This window comes from Lampris incognitus, chromosome 6, assembly GCF_029633865.1.
Source record: "Lampris incognitus isolate fLamInc1 chromosome 6, fLamInc1.hap2, whole genome shotgun sequence".
NCBI lineage: Eukaryota > Metazoa > Chordata > Actinopteri > Lampriformes > Lampridae > Lampris > Lampris incognitus.
Window position 1 is genome coordinate 34,879,632 of NC_079216.1, and position 22,183 is coordinate 34,901,814.

The 22,183-nt window shown below is 43.4% G+C and overlaps 1 protein-coding gene across 1 annotated transcript in view; it reads left to right on the forward strand.

The window, feature by feature from the left end:
* Positions 1-22,183, forward strand: part of LOC130113836 (copine-8-like) — a 101,959-nt gene that overhangs the window by 12,215 nt on the left and 67,561 nt on the right. Inside the window, exons 2-4 of the mRNA XM_056281500.1 lie at positions 78-118; positions 14,295-14,341; positions 18,439-18,542. Coding sequence (XP_056137475.1) covers positions 78-118; positions 14,295-14,341; positions 18,439-18,542 — 192 coding nt within the window. The remainder of the gene's footprint in view (positions 1-77; positions 119-14,294; positions 14,342-18,438; positions 18,543-22,183) is intronic.

Consider the following 22,183-nt stretch of genomic DNA (forward strand, 5'->3'; position numbering starts at 1 on the left):
CTAATATCTTTGTTCTCTGTGTGGAAGATTGATGAAGTACCGTCAACCTGTCTTCTTTTTTTTTCTTGTGTTTTCAGAAATCTTTTGGACCGAGACACGTTTTCCAAGTCTGATCCAAGTAAGCTTCATACTTGTCACACAAACACTCACATATATATGCTCATGCACACCACACAGGCATGCACAGTCAAATGCATGGTCAAGCACATCAGTGCATGTTCCATGTGCATGCAAAAACACACAACATATGGGTGTGCACATTCAGACACACACATGCACACATTCCCACTACACATGCTCTCCCTGTGTGAATCAGTAGACATTTGCATATGTCAGGGGTCATTTGTCACAGAGTTCTCTGCTCTGGCTCCCATCACACACACACACACACACACACACACACACACACACACACACACACACACACACACACACAGCCATTCAGACCAAAGTGTATACATGCACACATACACACACACACACACACACACACACACACACACACACACACACACACACACACACACACACACACACACACACCCAAAATGCACAGACACAACCACGCTCTCTTTAAAGTCAGATCCATATTGGCAAATTGCTGCGAGCATTTTTAAGCTCTAATTCAAAAGTAAACTAAATTTTTCCTAAACTGATAAACTGAACCTTCAATTCAAGGACTGACTGTAAATGATAGCTACACACTTTAACATTAAGAGTATGCCCACTCATCCATTCAAATGTATCTTCCGGGTGTCCCTACAGACACAATTGGCCATGTCTGCAGGTGGGAAGCCGGATGTGGGTATGTGTCCTGGTCGCCGCACTAGCGCCTCCTCTGGTCGGTTGGGGCACCTGTTTAGGGAGGAGGGGGGACTGGGGGGAATAGCGTGATTCTCCCATGCGCTACATCCCCCTAATGAAACCCCTCACTGTCAGGTGAAATGAAGTGGCTGGCGACTCCACATGTATCGGAGGAGGCATGTGGTAGTCTGCAGGCCTCCCCAGATCGGCAGAGAGGGTGGAGCAATGACCGGGACGGCTTGGAAGAGTGGGGTAAATATAATTGGGGAGAAAAGGGGGGGGTGTATCTTTGAGAAGATGTTGTGTTTAGCAGGCAAGACATGCTCAGTTCTTGCATCACCCTGCCTTCACAGCCATATGCATTCACACATTTACACCTACGAGCTGCTACCTACAGACACAGTCTTCTGCTAGTGGCCACTAAGTAGCTTGATGTGTGTACTTCCATAACTGATTGGTCACAGAATGGTGGACTGGGCTTTTACATGTTGGATGTGGAGAGGAAGATGAGCATCCAAGGGGGGGTCTGCCTGCTTGTATTTATGCAAGGAGGCACTTGTGCTGCGTCCATGTCTCTGCTCTGCTGACAGCACTGGCCTCAGTCACACAGAATTAGACTTCTCTTAGCAGTGTCTCTCTCTCTCTCTTTCGCTCGTGCGCATACACACGCACACACAAACACACACACAAACACACACACACACACACACACACACACACACACACACACACACACACACACATGCACAGGCACAGGCACAGGCACAGGCACACATACAGGCAAGTAAATACATATATAAAAACAGACAGGCACACATACACAGAGGCCTCAGGGAGGCTCACAAACGACATTTACACTGATCAGCCAAAACATTAAAACCACCTGCCCAATATTGTGTTGGTCCCCCTCGTACCACCAGAACAACTCTGACCCGTCGAGCCATGGACTCCATAAGACCTCTGAAGATGTCTTCTGGTATCTGGCACCAAGATGTTAGCAGCTGATCCTTTAAGTCCTGTAAGTTACGAGGGGGCCTCCATGGATCGGACTTGTTTTTCCAGCACATCCCACAGATGCTTGATTGGATTGAGATCTGGGAAATTTGGAGGTTAAGGCCACACCTCGAACTCCTTATCATGTTCCTCAAACAATTCCTGAACAATTTTTGCAGTGAGGCAGGGCGCTTTATCTTGCTGAAAGAGGCCACTGTCATCAGTGAATACCATTGCCTTGAAGGGGTGAACTTGGTCTGCAACAATGTTTAGGTAGATGGTACATGTCAAAGTAACATCCATCCACATGAATGCCAGGTCCCAACATTTCCCAGCAGAACATTGCCCAGAGCATCACACTGTCTCTGCTGGCTTGCCTTCTGCCCATAGTGCATCCTAGTGCCAACCCTTCACCAGGTAAACAACACACACGCACCCAGCTGTCCACATGATGTAAATAAAATGTTATTCATCAGACTGGGCCACCTTTTTCCACTGCTCTGTGGTCCAGTTCTGATGCTCACGTGCCCATTGCAGGCATTTTCAGCAGTGGACAGCTGTCAACATGGGCACTCTGACCAGTCTGTGGCTACACAGCCCCATATGCAGCAAGCTGTGATACACTGTGTGTTCTGACACCCGTCTATCATAGGCAGCATTAATTTTTTCAGTAATTTGAGCTACAGTAGCTCCTCTGTGGGATCAAACCAGACAGGCTAGCTTTGGCTTCCTACGCGCATCACTGAGCCTTGGGCACCCATGACCCTGTTGCCGATTCACTGGTTGTCCTCCTTCGACTACTTTTGGTAAGTACTGACCACTGCATACCAGGAACACCCCACAAGACCTGCCATTTTGGAGATGCTCTGACCCAATTGTGTAGCCATCACAATGTGGCCCTTGTCAAAGTTGCTCAGATCCTTATGCTTGCTCATTTTTCCTGCTTTCAATACATCAACTGCAAGAACTGACTGTTCACTTGCTGCCTAATACATTCCAGCCCTTGACAGGTGCCATTGCCACGAGATAATCAAAGTTATTCAATTACCTGTCAGTGGTTTTAATGTTTCGGCTGTTCAGTGTATATTACCTTATAAAGCAGGACAACACTCTAGTGTATGTTCATGTGTGTTTGCATGTGTGATTGTGTTTTTGTGTGTATGTTTTCCTGTACATGTCCATCATTTATAAATCGAACTTTGTGTGTGTATGCTTTGTGCTTGTGTTTCCATGTGTTCTTTGTTCAGAGCGATTCAGCAGATTGGATAAGGCAATTAAGTATAGAGTTTGAGCCACATGAGTTCAAGTTCTTTTTATTACCAAACAGCAAGGCTACAGGAATCAATATCCATTACAAAATTTACTCAAGTACACCATACTGGTCTGAGCTGAAATAGGTCTTAGCCATGTTATTGCCAACCCACTTCCCTTATCGTCTTCCTAATGAACAGAAAGAGTTGAAGATGTGTGATATGAATGGCAAGCGTTGTGAGGAGAAAGACATGCAGCTATCCGCAGGGTGTGAGATCATCATTCCCTGTCCAACACAATAACACAGGTACCATGTGTCATTGAGCACTTAATGGCACTTCATGGCAGCATTAAAGGAAACCTGTATATTCAAACAGCTGAACCCCAATTCATATGTAAGAGTGAATTGTTTCTTCACAATTTGCATTCAAAAAGAATGTGTTGTTTTCAAGTCTTGTCTCCGGTATTAGACAATACAACTACATCACTTAAAAAAGTGACATCTTCTAATTAAGCACAAGTAATATCAATACGTGTTGCTAGTAGCAAATGTTGTTTTTAGTGAAGGAACACAAATATGTGCTGTTGTCCAACAAAGACATGTGGGTTAAATGGCACATGCTCTTGTAGTAAACAGGGGCTTATTGTTTTGCTTTAAGACACACATCAGCTATTGCAGGAACTGAACCTGTGAACTTGTGGCTATAGGTCAGCATTGCTTCCCACCTAGCCACCACAACATGCCACACTGTTAGCCAAGGAACCAGCATCCTCATGGTTGACCAAAAAGCTAAACAGATGTAAGTCAGCTCAGTTGCTTAGCATTTAGCACTAGCTAACAGGCCCACAGCCAATGTTTTCTATTTCTAAAGATAATTTTTTTTGGCAGTTCCACTTTAATTGATAGTGATAGTAGAGAGAAACAGGAAAGAGAAGGGGGATGACATGCAGGAAAGGGCCCGGGTTGGATTCGAACCCAGGCCACTGTGTTAAGGACTCATCCTTGATATACTGTATGCACTCTACCAGGTGAGCAACTGGGGTACCCCCATGTTTTCTATTTTTGTTTTGGGCGCTTTAGTGCAGCCAGGCAGGACAAGGGCAGACAGAGGGTGTAGTGGCCTTTCTAAGTTAACGATCATTGTCACTCAGGCGTATCAGATTGGATAGAGCTGCACTTGACCCAACTGTTGAGGTGCATTTTTAAGATTGATCCCAAAGGAAAAACATGCAGTTTACTGCAATAAACAGTACCCATACAAAAACTGATGGTTTGTATTTGAGTTGTGTGTGTGTGTAAGAGAGAGAGAGAGAGAGAGAGAGAGAGAGAGAGAGAGAGAGAGAGAGAGAGAGAGAGAGAGAGAGAGAGAGAGAGAGAGAGAGAGAGAAACAGATTGTGTGCAATGGTGGCTGCAGTGTGTACATGTCCTGCCAACATCCTCTTGGTCTTGTTGCTTTTGAATGTATATACACTGATCAGCCAAAACATTAAAACCACCTGCCTAATATTGTGTAGGTCCCCCTCATACTGCCAAAACAGCTCTGACCCGTTGAGACTCCACAAGACCTCTGAAGGTGTCCTCTGGTATCTGGCACTTGAACGTTAGCAGCAGATCCTTTAAGTCTTTTAAGTTGCGAGGTAGAGCCTCCATGGATTGGACATGTTTTTCCAGCACATCCCACAGATACTCAATCAGCTTGAGATCTGGGGAATTTGAAGACCAGGGCAACACCCTGAGCTCTTTGTCATGTTCCTCAAACCATTCCTGAACAATTTTTGCAGTGTGACAGGGTGCACTATCCTGCTAAAAAAGGCCACTTCCATCAGGGAATACCATTACCATGAAGGAGTGTACCTTGTCAGCAACAGTATTTAGGTAGGTGGCACGTGTCAAAGTAACATCCATATGAATGCCAGGACCCAATGTTTCCCAGCAGAACATTGAGCAGAGCATCACACTGCCTCTGCTGGCTTGCCTTCTTCCCATAGGGCATCCTGGTGCCATTTCTTCCCCAGGTAAACAACACACACACACACATGGCTGTTCACCTGATGTAAAAGAAAACATGATTAATCAGATCAGGCCACCTTCTTCCACTGCTCTATGGTCCGGTTCTGACACTCATGCCCATTGTAGGCATTTTCAGCAGTGGATAGAGGTCATCATGGGCACTCTGACAGGTCTGCGGCTACACAGCCCTATATGCAGCAAACTGTGACGCACTGTGTGTTCTGACACCTGTCTACCATAGTCACATTAACTTTTTCAGCTAATTGAGGTACAGTAGCTCTTCTGTGGGATCAGACCAGACAGGCTAGCTTTTGCTCCCCACTTGAATCAATGAGACTTGGGTGCCCATGATCCTGTCACCAGTTCACCAGTTGTCCTTCCTTGGTCCACTTTTGGTAGGTACTGACCACTGTGTACTGGGAACACCCCACAAAATCTGCTGTTTTGGAGATGCTCTGACCCAGTCATTTAGCCATCACAATTTGGCCTTTGTCAAAGTCACTCATATCCTTACGCTTGCCCATTTTTCCTGCTTCCAACACATCAGCTTCAAGAACTGACTGTTCACCTGCGGCCTAATATATCCCACCCCCTGACAGGTGCCATTGTAATGAGATAATGTTATTCACTTATTTTTCAGTGGTTATATTGTTTTGGCTGATCGGTGTATGTTTGCAGACCTGTGTGCGGATGTGTTTACATAAACACATGTATACAGCACATGTTCATGTGTGTGTTTGTGTGTGTGCAGGATGTTTGTGTAGATGTACCATGTTGCTATATTATTGCAGTACATTCATTTCAGAGTTTCTTTGCTGCACTACAACAGTTTCCTTTTTGCTGTAATGGGTGCTTTAGAACCGTAGATGCTTAAACGCATCGGGTTACAAAAAAATTCAAATTATCATCTTTTACTACAGAATTCCAGAAAGGCAAGGTGAAAAAATTGGGCCCATTTCTAAATTTATCATGTTGTTTGATAAATTGTTCGAACAGGATGAACTTAGAAATTGGCAGCACATTTTCTTTCTTGTATGGCCTTTCAGAAATTCACCAGCAAGCCGTTCAAACCACTTAGTGCGGGCATAGAGGCCTTCCATAGCCTGAAACAGATGCATGAAATGGGCAAAATGTCTTTCGCATAATGATGTACATTTTTATATGAAAACTTTTAATCATATCATAATTTGATGGAAAACATGGGAGTGCCAATAAAAATGGGCACAGGAAGTTTGACAAAAGTTTAAGATCATGGATTAACTAAGCAGTTCATTATTAACATATCAATAAAACGCCCCCTTATCTATATCTTAATTTGCCAACTTACACTTTATATTTAAAATGGAAACATTTGATGTGTTCCTCAAATAATTTGCAAAAAAAATTCGTTTGTAAATGAAGCTGAATTATCACTGAATTTTTGGCCTATTTTTGACGTGGAGGTGGGGTTAGAGGAGTCAGGAGTGTCCACAGAGTCAGTTAACTTGTCACATCATCAGCTTGGGCCAGGGACCGCTCTTCAGGCACCCAGCTGAGTTTTAGCAAGTGCTAAAACAACTGATGTATTGATCAAGTTTTACATAATGAAGTTCATTTACATATAACAAGCCACTTTTTATGGTGAACACCCATGTAGTGCTCGCCATTCATACACTCTCATGCACGTTTGACTCTGGTGCTTCGCACAGGTGCTTCCAAGACCATTGTTTACAAGGCAGCCTGCATGGATACGCAACCCGGTATCGCACTTTTTCATGCCCATATTCAAGAAAACTAATATATTCATTCATGTCCTGGAGCAGGATTGTCTGTCTTTTTTCTTGCTACACAGAACGAATATTAAACCCATGCATTTTAAATGGGAGCGTTTCTCTTTTTCGTGCTAGTTTGAACAACGTTTAAGCCAACGCATTTCAATTGGGTGATTTTCACCCTGATAACGTCCAATCTCGGCTGCTAAGCAGGGGCGGGCCTGGTTAGTACTTGGATGGGAGACCGCATGGGAACGGGTCATGACCCCCCCAAGTCCATATCCCTGGGATCCTAGGTTGAGCAAATCCTGGGACATCATGCCTTCATATGGGGAATTTGTGCAATCTCCTGGCAGGGAAAGGTATGACAGCTCTAGGCTAGATCAGTGCGCTAGAGTACTCGCGCTGTAAACGGAAGATTGCTGGTTCAATTCCCCTACCGGGTCATACCAAATACTCTAAAAATGATACCCATTGCCTCCCTGCTTGACACTCGGCATCTAGGTTTCTATTTAATGAAAGTAAATGGGGACTACAGGTGGAAACAAATAATCTTGCTTACTGTGGCGTATTAACAGTTCATCATCTATTCTCTGTTCATTATTACATGCTGCCTCATCATTACACCATTCCAGACTTAGCTTGTGAGACATAGCAACATAGTTATTGTTGCTATGTCTCACAAGCTTTGTCTGTATTTTTTGCTTGTGACATGGCAAAAGGGAGACCTCAACATTCCAAATAGAAAATGGCTACATTGCATCATATGATATGCTAAATTATATGCCAAATAAGCACATTTTACTAACAACTTGTTATCTCGAAGACAGTCAATTGGATTGTTTTGAGTGGCAATCTCAGGTTAATCTGATGTTTCCAGATGACCCAGCCTTCCCACACAAGTCTTCATTCCATTCACTTCAGGTCGCATTCAAGTAAGCATGCTCAGATTTCAGATTTTTATTGACTAACTGGACTGATTCCCAGAGGCTTGCTGGATAGTTTTGACAGCATCTCCTAGGATAAGAGGCATGGCACGAAAGCAGAAGACACTTCCTGTTATGGTCACTTCCAGTCATTATGGGGACATCTTATTTCAACAATACTAAACTTGCATTTAGTACACACACGGACATTGACAAATCTTTTATTGACAAAATTATTATTTTATTATTACTTATCAACTCACCAAATTTTAACAGTTTAAACAGCAGAATCAAAATGAAAAAAAAACAGACAGTGGGGATTTTTCTTCTCCGTAAATTATTATTTCATTTTAAAAAATCTCCATTTCACAGAGACCCATAAGAAATCACACATGTTAAAGCAGAATACAATTTTGCAAACAAATTAACAACTTCAAATATTATTAAAATAACATAAAAATATATATTTTAAAATACAAATTTAAATATTTCTTTCTGTGTTACTGTTGGCATGTTGACCTCATCACTACATTGACTTGAGCGCTTTGCCTAATGACAGACAATCCCACACTTCTCAACATTAAAATGTCCCATGCTTGTCCTTTGTTTAAACTACCTATACTATGATTAATATAATTAGCCTTTTCACAACATTATGCACCTCTTTTAAACATTACCTAGGACTTACCTTGCAGTGCAATAACTTTAAAATAACAGTGCAATAACAGAACTTTGCAAATAAAATGTAAAAGAAAAAACTGAGCCACAAATAAGTTAGAGACCCAATATCGAGGTATTAAGGTATAGCATAGGAGTGAAATCCACAGTGAAAAGATGAAGCTCGCGACACTGCAGACTCTTCAAAATAATTAAAGCATTTATTTCTGCTAACGTGACATGTTTCGAGACCAGCTCTTCATTGACAGCTTCATCTTTTCGAGCCACAAATAAGTTAGAGACCCAATATCGAGGTATTAAGGCATAGCATAGGAGTGAAATCCACAGTGAAAAGATGAAGCTCGCGACACTGCAGACTCTTCAAAATAATTAAAGCATTTATTTCTGCTAACGTGACATGTTTCGAGACCAGCTCTTCACTGACAGCTTCATCTTTTCACTTTGGATTTTGCTCTTAGCTCAGCACCTGCCCTGGTAGCGGCCGTTCCTCACCTTCCATAGCAGAAGAGTGAGCCTAATTATTTCCTCTTTTCCTGTTCCTCATCTACAACACTTTTAAAGTGCTCATAGCTCGTGTACACAACACCTTCAAAACCAGTAGTGGTGGATTTCCTAGTTACTGGGCAATAGGTGAATATCTTCTGGCTACTCCCAGCCAGCAGCTTTCTCCTTGGAGGGTGTGTACCGCTTCCGCTGCCCACCACACTGAGGTACTTGGCAAGCACTGCATGGCCTCCTCGACTTGTTGGGCATGACTGGTTTGGTTGTTGGTGCGAGGGGCGGTGCTACCACTGTGAAACTCTGACTGCATGATGGCCCATGAAAACTGATGTTTGGAGCCTGAGGCTGTGCAGGAACCACCAGGAGCACAGATGCCCCCGACACTGCAGCTCGAATGAAGGTGGCCGTGGCAGGCTTTGGCTGAAGGGGTCGGTGTAGCTCCGCTGGCTGTGGCAGGCTTTGGCTGAATGGGTGGGGTTCGCAGCCTCAGCAGTGGCAGACTCTTGATGAATGGGTCGGCTCACAGGCTCCGGCTCTTCAAAATCCAACCTGCAAATATAAAGCATACGATAAGATTAATGTGCATTTACTTTCATTACCACTTAAAAAACTACTCACATCATTTAAAGGTGTACTTGGCTGTTTGGAGCATTAAAAATGAGATATATAGTGATGACATAGAAAATCACACTGCATGATCACTCAGACCCCACTAGATATATGGTCTATTCAAAACACAACTTAAGTAATTAGATTGTCTGATATTCTGCAGAGGTTCCTTTCTGTTTACGTATCTGTTGTGGTTTGAGTGAAACCATAACAAAAACACAAACAGAATGGTAACTCTGCAGAAAATTGGACAATCTAGCTTTGTTCTTTTCAATAGACCGTTTATCTAGTGGGGCCTAAGTGATCTTTAAGTATAATTATCTGTGTAATCGCTTAACATTTTATTTTTAATCGAGCAAACAGCCTACTCACATCATTTAATCTCTGTAAAGATGTAAACATCTTACCTTCTCTTCTCACCACGCCTTTTCCCAGCGACGTGACGAGGCTGCTGATACTGCACACTGGTTCTCCTTCGGTGCATGGATTTTCATGTGGCGTGTAAGGTTGGACTTCTCAGTGAAGACCTTGTCACACACGCTGCACTGATTTACTCTGTCCATGTTGTTGTTCACCTGGTGGAGTGAAACATGAAGAAATATAAGTAATTTGTCTAAAAGCCCATTAGTATTCTAATAGCCTATGTTGCTATCCAAAACCATGTGTATCCTAGTCCTATGAGTTAAACTCATTTTATTTTGTAGGCTACTCTCAAATGGCTTACCCTTTAATTGTTAAAACTCAAATATATTCTATAGATTGCCCGGTATCACATAACACTGTGTTGATACAAAAATATTAGAAAGTGCAATTTAATTTACATGACACTGCACACACACAATATTTCTACAGCAGTTACCATAAGGAAACCCTTTCTCAAATACAGTTGAAATGAAACTTCAAGAGAATTATTGGGAGACAATATAAAATAGAGGAGACAGTGGCACTGACGAAAAGACAGGAGGCTGAGCTGAAGGTGGCAGAGTTGAAGATGCTAAGATTTTCACTGGGAGTAACGAATAAGGACAGGATTAGGAACGATTATATTAGAGGGACCGCTCAGGTTGGACGGTTTGGAGACAAAGCAAGAGAGGCAAGATTGAGATGAACCCATCTGTCATTTCAACCGCACACCTCACCACTGTCACACTTCCCTCATACATATCCTGCAACCACTCCTACATACCTCTCTGCAACTCCTGACTTCCTCGTACAATACCACACCTCCTCTCTCGGCACCCTGTCGTATGCTTTTTCTAAATCTACAAAGACACAATGTAACTCCTGGCTTTCTCTATACTTCTCCATCAACATTCTCAAAGCAAACATCACATGTGTGGGGCTCTTTCATGGCGTGAAACCGTACTGCTGCTCGCTAATCGTCACCTCTCCTCTTAACCTAACTTCTATTACTATTTCCCATATCTTCATGCTTTGGCTGATCAACTTTATACCTCTGTAGTTGCTACAGTTCTGCACATTGCCCTTGTTCTTGAAAATCGGTACCAGTATGCTTCTCCACTCCTCAGGCACCCTCTCGCTTTCCAAGATTGTGTTAAACAATCTAGTTAAAAACCCCACTGCCATCTCTCCTAAACATCTCCATGCCTGCACAGGTATGTCATCAGGACCAACTGCCTTTCCACTCTTCATCGTCTTCATAGCTGCCCTCACTTCCTCCTTGCTAATCCACTGTACTTCCTGATTCATTATTTTATCCCTATATCATCCAACCTTCTCTGTCTCTCTTTTTCTTCATTCATCAGCCCCTCAAAGTACTTCTTCCACCTTCTCAGCACACTCTCCTTGCTCGTCAGCACATTTTCATCTCTATCCATGATCGCCCTAACTTGTTGCACATCCTTTGCAGCTCGGTTCCTTTGTCTAGCCAATCGGTACAAGTCCTTTTCTCCTTCCTTAGTGTCTAACCTGTCATACAACTCACCATATACCTTTTCCTTTGCCTTTGTCACCTCTCTCTTCGCTTTACGCCGTGTCGCCTTGTACTCCTGTGTACTTTCTTCATCTCTCTGACTATCCCACTTCTTCTTTGCCAACCTCTTCCTTTGTATAATTTGCTGTACTTCCTTATTCCACCACCAAGTCTCCTTGTCTTCCTTCCTCTGTCCTGATGATGCACCAAGTACCTGCCTAGCTGTCTCCCTCACTGTTTCTGCAGTGGTTACCCAGCCATCCGGCAACTCTTCACTACCACCCAGTGTCTGTCTTAACTCCTTTTTTTTTCATTTATTTCTGATTTTTCCCTTTTTCTCCCAATTTAGTGGCCAATCGATCCCTATTTTAGTTCAAACACCCACCCTCGCACTGCATGCGTTCGCCAACTGCATCTCTCCGGCCGGCAGTCTTGAAGGAGACGCCTCACCACTTTCATGACAAGGCGAATCCAGGCCGAACCACTGCTTTTTCCGACACACACAGAGACGCATTCATGTGATGAACACAAGCCAATTCCGCCCCCCTCCCGACGACAGCATTGCCAATTATTGCTGATTCATCGAGTCCGGCCATAGTCAGATCTGACAAGACCGAGGCGCGAACCCCGGTCCCCAGTGGGCAACTGCATTAACACAAAGCTGATGCTTAGACCGCTACACCACCGCAGACCCCTGCCTGAACTCCACACAACAGTCTTCCTTCTTCAACTTCCACCATTTGATCTTCGGCTCTGCCTTCACTCGCTTCCTCTTCTTTGTCTCCAAAGTCATCCTAGAGACCACCATCCGATGCTGCTTAGCTACGTTCTCCCCTGTCAGCACCTTGCAGTGTCCAATCCCTTTTAGATTGTGCCTTCTACATAAGATATAGTCAACCTGTGTGCACTTTCCTCCACTCTTGTACCTCACCCTGTGTTCCTCCCTCTTCTTGAAATATGTATTCACCATTGACATCTCCATCCTTTTCACAAAATCAACCACCATCTGTCCTTCCATATTTCTCTCCTTGACACCATACCTACCCATCACCTCCTCATCACTTCTGTTCCCTTCACCAGCATGTCCATTGAAGTCCGCTCCAATCACCACTCTCTCCTCCTTGGTTACCCTCCCCACCACGTCATCCAACTCACTCCAGAATTCTTCTTTCTCTTCCATCTCACACCCAGCTTGCGGGGCATATGTGCTGATAACGTTCAGCAATACACCTTCAGTTTCCAGCTTCATACTCATCACTATGTCTGACACTCTCTTCACCTCCAGCACACTCTTGACATACACTTCCTTCAGAATTACCCCTACCCCATTTCTCCTCCCATTTGCACCATGGTTGAAGAGTTTGAACCCACCTCCAATATTCCTGGCCTTACTCCCCCTTCCACCTGGTCTCTTGCACACACAGTATGCCTACCTTTCTTCTTTCCATTATATCAGCCAGCTCTCTCCCTTTACCAGTCATAGTGCCAACATTCAAAGTTACGACGCTCACCTCCACACTCCTACCCTTCCTCCTCTCTCATTGCCCTTGGACATGCCTTCCCCATCTCCTTCTCCCAACCGTAGCATCGTTTCTACCGGCACCCTGCTGGTTAACTGTACCAGTTGTGGTCATTGATAACCCGGGCCTCGACCAATCCAGTATGGAAATCTTATTTATGATCCGCATATTTGATTTGGCAAAGATTTTACACCGGATGCCCTTCCTGACGCAACCCTCCCCATTTGTCCGGGCTTGGGACCGGCACTAAGAATGCACTGGCTTGTGCATCCTCAGTGGCTGGGTTAAACAAACAAACAAAATAACTCTCATGAAATAAGTCACCTTTATTCTGGCGACTTGGTTCCCCCCCCAAAGTTGAAGAAAATCTCCCAATTGAAATGCATTGGTTAAATGTTATTCAGTCCTGCACAAAGAAAGTCTGAGAAATGCTCCCATTTCTCATGGGTTTAAATTTCGTTCTGTGTAGCATGCAAAAAAGTCGGAACAATCGTGCTCTGGGACACGATTCAGTAGATTAATTTTCGTGACTATGAGTACAAAGAAGCATGATACAGGGTTGGGATACATGTGGATATTGTTTTTCTGGCTGGCTGATAGTTCAGGCTTTTCATTTTTATCTTTTAGATGTCCTTCCACCTGCAAATCGACAGCTAACATCATGTTAATGGGCTAGACTTAGGCACTGGCAGATACACCACAAAGCCATATCTACTACCAATTGTGACCAGCCATTGGTACAAATGAGATCCCATAATGCGTTTTGGAACATGTGAATGTTTGTTCATTTTTTCCATTAGTTTATTTAAGTCTACTTCTGTCAAATAAATATTTTACAAGTTCAAACACTACCTGGTCCGGGGGGGTTTGTACTATTGAGGCTCTGCTGTGTGACAGACGTAAAGGCTGCAAAAATGCAAATAAAATGTCATGTTAGTGCCATCTGATTGCTTCATAGTCCTTGCCAGTATCGTGCCTTGCAAAAAAAGGAAAAAAAAAACCACCATCACTCTGAGACTTCCTCCAATGCAGACGCTTGAATGTCAATATGGAGGGCCTTTCAGCACTCATGTCCACCCCTCTCACTCCCACACTACCTCCCTCCTCTCCCCTCTCTGAAATATCATCACGCTGCAAGGCAAATTTCCAGTGACATTTAATTAGAGAGTTTTCATCTCATGTGAGGGCCTGGCAAAGAACATGCTCTCAGCTAACCTCTCAGGGCGTTGTTTGCTCATTGCTAACTACTCTTCAATAAATAATTTCTCTCCTTTGTTCTCCCCCTCTCCTCTGTATTATTTTGTTTTTTCCTGCAGTCTGTGTGCTGTACACTCAAGGAATAGCCAACAGGGAATGGAGAGAGGTGAGTACAGAGAGACAACTGAAGGCTTTGGTCTAAGTATCAAAAAAGAAAGCAGTCAGTGTTGAGTAGCCACAATAGAGTCATTCACCCTTGGAATAGAGTTTAAGCAATATAAAATTAATGCTATTCTCTTCTGAAGATATTTTGTGCCTTATGCTGTCTTCTTTCATCTATGGGACTGAGCTAATACATTGTTGCTATGGTCATAACTTGCCATGTTCAGGGACCCTTTTGTCCCAGCATGTTTTTCTGTTCATAGATTTGTTTAGATGAGCCATAGTACAATGACAACTGCTTATAAAATGAGCAGCACGGTGGCCCAGTGGTTAGCACAGTTGCTTCACAGCAAGAAGATCCTGGGTTTGAACCTCAGGCCATCCCAGGTCCTCTCTGTGAGGAGTTTGCATGTCCTCCCCGTGTCTACGTGGGTTTCCTCCGGGTGCTTCGGTTTCCTCCCACCATCAAAAAGACATGCATGTTAATGATAATAAATCAATCTTATATAGCGCTTTTCTTATACTCAAAGTCGCTTTACAGTAAACGGGGTGAAACAAGACAACAGATAAACATAGCGCAAACATACAGGGATGGATGGGAAGGGGGGCTACGAGAGGGAGAAGCGGCAGCCACACACAATGCCAGCAGTACTCTCCGACTTAAACAGACACAACAGGGCAAGAAAAACAAAAAACAACAACACTGTAGAGGTTGATTTTCTGTAGGGGTTTACTCCTGTAGCCTATTCCTCTCCAGAGATATCCACTAGGCAGTGGCACTATTTAACCCATAGCTGGGGGCTGGTTCTTTGGCATCGGGGAATATCCACATACCGATGGGCCTGCGTACTGCAAGTCTAGGGTCCATACCTCCTCCGAGTCCCTTGTAGTTCAGCCAGGGTCCAAGGTGTACCCAGTTGCCATGTGTCGCCACGAGGAGGCACTACATAGGGCTTGCTGTTGGAGAGGCTATGTACTGGCAGGGAGAGACTTGCGCACTTGGCTCTCCAAGTGCATGTTAGGGTTAATACTCCTGCCTGTGCCCCTGACCAAGGCAATGCAAAGAACTTGAGCTGGTCCCCAGGCACTGCAGCTATCCACTGCTCCTAGCTACAAAGCTAGGATAGATTAAATGTAGAACAACAACAACAACAACATAGTTTGCATAGCGCCTTTCAAGAAACCCAAGGATGCTTTACACTAGAGACGGGGGGAAAAAATCCCAATAAGATTAATAAAAGTATATGAAAAAATTTAGAAATAGATTGATACAGCAACTGTTTTATGAAAACGTTGCCATTTTATTAGAGCTGCATATCAGGCAGCAAACACACCTTGGCTGTGACTTTCCATGTACCACAACCTGTTGTAGGTTATTGCATATATATATATATATATATATATATATATATATATATATATATATATATATCAATACAGATGCTGGAAAAAAGTTTTAATAGAGTAAGTAGATGGTATGGTAAGGTATGTTGATGGTATGTCGAGGCAGGACATACCATCTACTAGAGTAGATGGTCCCATATTTCAGGGACGTCCCTGCTTATTTCAGCAAGACAATGCCAAGCCACATTCTGCACATGTTACAACAGTGTGGCTTCGTAATAAAAGAGTGCGGGTACTAGACTGGCCTGCCTGCAGTCCAGACCTGTCTCCCATTGAAAATGTGTGGCACATTATGAAGCGCAAAATATGGCAACGGAGACCCCGGACTGTTGAGCAACTGAAGTCGTACATCAAGCAAGAATGGGAAAGAATTCCACCTTCAAAGCTTCAACAATTAGTGTCCTCAGTTCCCAAACGCTTATTGAGTGTTGTTAAAAGGAAAGGTGATGTAACACAGTGGTGAACATGCCCCTGTCCCAGCTTTTTTGGAACGTGTTGCAGGCATCAAATTCAAAATGAGTGAATATTTGAAAAAAAACAATAAAGTTTATCAGTTTGACATTAAATATCTTGTCTTTGTAGTGTATTCAATTGAATATAGGTTGAAAAGGATTTGCAAATCATTGTATTCTGTTTTTATTTACGTTTTACACAACATCCCAACTTCATTGGAATTGGGGTTTGTGTATATATGTATATATACGTATATATGACCAGTAGAGACACCATCATGCAAAGAGCTCTCCTGATTGGCTAATAAGGAGTGGGTACAGAGAACATTTTTACTTATCTCTGTTTACAGCACCTAGGGTGGCCAAAGAGACCGGATTTATTTCTCAGTGCATCTACTAACTTGATAGCTGTTAAGATATAGAAAGAGTTTGACTAGTTATTATGAAAAGTGTGTTAGATTATAATCGCTGATAGTCATTTTGATTTTAAACAGTTAAACTGCTGTCCATTTTTTGGTTCACTTTGTCCAAATCTCTGGCACCACACTGAAATGCCTTGCATAGGATCTTGCAGTCAGTTATGTCTCTTCAGTATTATTGGGATACTACCAGACTTTGTCACTTGGACATTTTAGTGAGTTAACCTTTAGCTAAGCTTAAATTTTAAGTATTAAATCAGTTACCTTTTAGTCATATTAGTCATATGGTGGCCCAGTGGTTAGCGCTGTCACCTCACAGCAGAAAGGTCCTGGGTTCGAACCCTGGGGTTGCCCAACCTTGGGGGTCATTCCAGGTCATCCTCTGTGTGGAGTTCTCCCTGTGTCTGCGGTGGGTTTTCTCTGGGTGCTCTGGTTTCCCCACCATTAAAAAGACATGCATGTTAGGGTTAATACTGGAGTTGGTCCCCGGGCGCTGCACGGCAGCTGCCCACTGCTCCTAGCTACACAGCTAGGATAGGTTAAATGGAGAACATTAATTTCCCCACGGGGATTGATAAAGTATATCTATCAAATATTAAATAATATGCAGTCACGGCAATGATCGTATATGGTGTGGAAATAGATATGAGCAAGGACAACTTTTAAAACTGATGACATAAAAAACACAAAAGACATTCTTACCTTGTTGCTGTCTTTTGTCTTCTCGTTTGAATTGCATTAAGGGTCACTTAGACTTTTCTCGGATAAACACTGTGATTTTAAAATAACCATATACACGGCGCAATGGTAATAAAATTCAAGGGCTAGGACACTTCTTTGTCCAAAAATATTTTAAATCTATTGTTGAAATTCAGAATGAAGATCATAATCCGTTGACTATTGGATTTTTTTTTTTAATGGAGGAAAACGCATCAAATCGGCAAACTGGATGTGACAGGTGTGCAATTGAACCTGTCCTGAATCAGTCAAGCTGACTCAGTTTTCCACCAAACTCTTCTCCCTTGGCCTCAACACCTCCTCCTGTAACTGGACCCTGGACTTCCTGACCAACAGACCTCAGTCTGTTAGGTTAGGTGACCACACCTCCTCCACCCTGACCCTCAGCACAGGTGCCCCTCAAGGCTGTGTTCTGAGCCCCCTCCTTTTTTCCCTCTTTACCCATGACTGCCTGCCAACTCACCCTTCAAATGTAATAGTAAAGTTTGTGGATGACACCACAGTCATTGGCCGTATCACCAACAATGACGAGACGGCCTACAGGGACGAGATTCAGGACCTCGCATCATGGTGCACTACCAACAAACAGTCTTGTCCTGGATGTGCAGAAGATGAAGGAGCTGATTGAGGGCTTCAGGAGGTCTAGAAGCTGTAGCCTCTCCCCCATACACATCAGTGGGGTGGAAGAGTTAATTAAGTATTAATTAAATTAGTAAATTTTAAATGTTGTTTGCAAAAAGTGTTTAATGGGGTGGAAATTTTAATTTAATTTAATTTAATTTGATGGGGTGGAAGTGTTAGTTAAGCTGTATGGGGACACCTCGCCACACTGGACAACAAACTGACTCCCTAGCAGTTAGTTGGTAGTGGTTTTGCCAAACACATTAGGATGATGAAATCTGAAGCCCTAAAATGTTTTAAAAAATGCAAGAAGTTAATTTTAGCACAAAATGATGAAATCTTGTGTGTATGAATTGTTTCCTATGATGAAAAAGTTATTTTCTAAAACTTTTTAGAAATTTTTTTATGATTTTTTTTATAGCTTCAGTTGCATTTGTGAGAATCACTCCACTGTTCTTTTCTTTTAGTATGGCAGAACTGAGGTCATAGACAACACCCTAAATCCTGACTTTGTCCGCAAGTTCATCCTGGACTACTTCTTTGAAGAGAGGCAGAATCTACGCTTTGACTTGTGAGTTAAAAGCTGACTTGCGCGTGCTGTTATATGTGCGCATGAGTGTGTTTCTGAGTACATTTATAGGCATACACGTGTGTTTGTGTGTGTATGTATGTATGTGTTTTACTTTGGGATGGGCAGGCGTGGGTGAGAGTGCTGCTGTTTGCAGAGCAGAGTTGAGTTAGAACTGAAATATTCATGCACTGCACGGAGGGAGATGTAAGTCTTCTCCCTTTTAAATAAAACACTAGTTTTCATGCCACTCTTCACAAGCATTTCTGTTTAAATTCCTCTCATTTATACAATTCTTGGAGACATAATAGGACTAAAGTATACAGTGGCTTGCAAAAGTATTCATACCCCTTGAACTTTTCCACATTTTGTCACGTTACGACCACAAACATAAATATATTTTATTGAAATTTTATGTGAAAGACCAACACAAAGTGGCACACAACTGTGAAGTACAAAGAAAATTACACATGATTTAAAAAAAAATTTGCAAATAAAAAAATGAAAAGTGCGATGTGCAAAAGTATTCAGCCCCCTTTTCTCTGAGTGCAACCAATTGCCTTCAGAAGTTGCCTGATGATTGCTGAATGATCGAATGTTGACCTAATGACTAAATAGAGTCAACCTGTGTGTAATCTAATCTCAGTACAAATACAGCTGTTCTGTGATGGCCTCAGAGGTTTGTTAAGAGAATATTGGGGAGCAAACAGAATCATGAAGTCCAAGGAAAACACCAGACAGGTCAGGGATAAAGTTGTGGAGAAGTTTAAAGCAGGATTAGGCTATAAAAAGATTTCCCAAGCTTTGAACATCTCACGGAGCACTGTTCAATCCATCATCCGGAAATGGAAAGAGTATGGCACAACTGCAAACCTACCAAGATACGGCCGTCCACCTAAACTTATAAGCCGAACAAGGAAAGCACTGATCAGAGATGCAGCCAAGAGGGCCATGGTGACTCTGGACGAACTGCAGAGATCCACAGCTCAGCTGGGGGAATCTGTCCACAGGACAACTATTGGTCCTGCACTGCACAAATCTGGCCTTTATGGAAGAGTGGCAAGAAGAAAGCCATTGTTAAAAGAAAACCATAAGAAGACCCGTTTGCAGTTTGCCAGAAGCCATGTGGGGGACACCGCAAACATGTGGAAGAAGGTGCTCTGGTCAGATGAGACCAAAATTGAACTTTTTGGCCTAAATGCAAAACGCATGGAAAACGCTATGTGTGGCGGAAAACTAACACTGCACATCACTCTGAACACACCATCCCCACTGTCAAACATGGTGGTGGCAGCATCATGCTCTGGGGGTGCTTCTCTTCAGCAGGGACAGGGAAGATGGTCAGAGTTGATGGGAAGATGGATGGAGCCAAATACAGGGCAATCTTGGAAGAAAACCTGTTGGAGTCTACAAAAGACTTGGGACTGGGGCGGAGGTTCACCTTCCAGCAGGACAACGACCCTAAACATAAAGCCAGGGCTACAATGGAAGGGTTTAAAACAAAACATATTCATGTGTTAGAATGCCCCAGTCAAAGTCCAGATCTAAATCCAATTGAGAATCTGTGGCAAGATCTGAAAACTGCCGTTCACAAACGCTCTCCATCTAATCGGACTGAGCTTGAGCTGTTTTGCAAAGAAGAATGGGCAAAAATTTCAGTCTCTAGATGTGCAAAGCTGGTAGAGACATACCCCAAAAGACTTGCAGCTGTAATTGCGGCAAAAGGCGGTTCCACAAAGTATTGACTCAGGGGGGCTGAATACTTTTGCACACCGCACTTTTCAGTTTTTTATTTGTAAAAATGTTTTAAAATCATGTATAATTTTCTTTGTACTTCACAATTGTGTGCCACTTTGTATTGGTCTTTCGCATAAAATTCTAATAAAATATATTTAAGTTTGTGGTCAAAACGTGACAAAATGTGGAAAAGTTCAAGGGGTATGAATACACTGCTCAAAAAATAAAGGGAACACATAAGCAATGCAATGTAGCTCCAAGTCAATCACACTTTTGAGATATCAACCTGTCCAGTTAGGGAGCAACACTGATTTGTGAATCAATTTCACCTGTTGGTAAATTGTCTAATTTCCACCTGGTGGAAATTAGACAATTTGCAAGACAACCCCTATAAAAGGAATGGATTTGCAGGTGGTGGCCACAGACCATTTGCCTGTCCTCATCTTTTCTGGCTGATCTTTGGTTAGTTTTTCATTTTGCTAGTGCCCTCACCACTAGAGGTGGCATGAGGCGGTATCTGCAACCTACAGAAGTTGCTCAGGTAGTGCAGCTCATCCAGGATGGCACATCAATGCGTGCTGTGGCAAGAAGATTTGATGTGTCTCCCAGCACAGTGTCCAGAGCATGGAGGAGGTACCAGGAGACAGGCCAGTACACCAGGAGACGTGGAGGGGGCCGCAGGAGGACAACAACCCCGCGGCAGGACCGCTATCTGGTCCTTTGTGCAAGGAGGAACAGGAGGAGCACAGCCGGAGCCCTACAAAATGACCTTCAACAGGCCACTAATGTGCAGGTTTCTGCTCAAACAGTGAGAAACAGAATGCATGAGGATGGTATGAGGGCCCGACGTCCACAATTGGGGCCTGTGCTCACATCCCAACACCATGCAGCCCAATTGACCTTTGCCAGAGAACATCTTGGTTGGCAGATTCGCCATTGGCGCCCTGTGCTCTTCACAGATGAGAGCAGGTTCACACTGAACACATGTGACAGACGTGAGAGAGTCTGGAGACGCTGTGGAGAACGTTCTGCTGCCTGCAACATCCTCCAGCATGACCGGTTTGGTGGTGGGCCAGTGATGGTCTGGGGAGGCATATCCTTGGAGGGCCGGACAGACCTCTACGTGCTAGCCAGAGGTACCATGACTGCCATTAGGTACCGGGATGAGATCCTCAGACCCATTGTCAGACCATATGCTGGTGCAGTGGGCCCTGGGTTCCTGCTCATGCATGACAATGCTCGTCCTTATGTGGCCGGAGTGTGTCAGAAGTTCCTGTATATCGAGGGCATTGATGCTATGGACTGGCCTGCACGTTCCCCAGACCTGAATCCAATCGAGCACCTCTGGGACATCATGTCTCGTACCATCCGCCAACGCGATGTCGCACCACAGACTGTCCAGGAGTTGACCGATGCCCTGATCCAGGTCTGGGAGGAGATCCCTCAGGAGACCATCCGTCGTCTCATCAGGAGCATGCCCAGACGTTGTAGGGAGCGCATACAGGCACGTGGAGGCCACACACACTACTGAGCCTCATTTTGAATCGTCTTGAAGAATTTCCACAGAAGTTGGATCAACCTATGTTCTCATTTTCCACTTTGATTTTGAGTATGATTCTGAATCCAGACCTTAATGGGCTAATGATTTTGATTTCCATTGATCATTCTTAGGTTATTTTGCTCTAAACACATTCCTCTGTCTAATAAATAAAGATTTTCAGCTGAAATATTTCATTCATCGAGGTCTATATTGTGTTTTTAGGTGTTCCCTTTATTTTTTTGAGCAGTGTACTTTTGCAAGCCACTGTATATCCAAATTAACTGAAAATGTTTGGTGTCCATTTAAAAATTGATATATCTGGGTAGCGTAGCAGTCTATTCTGTTGCCTACCAACACAGGGATCCCG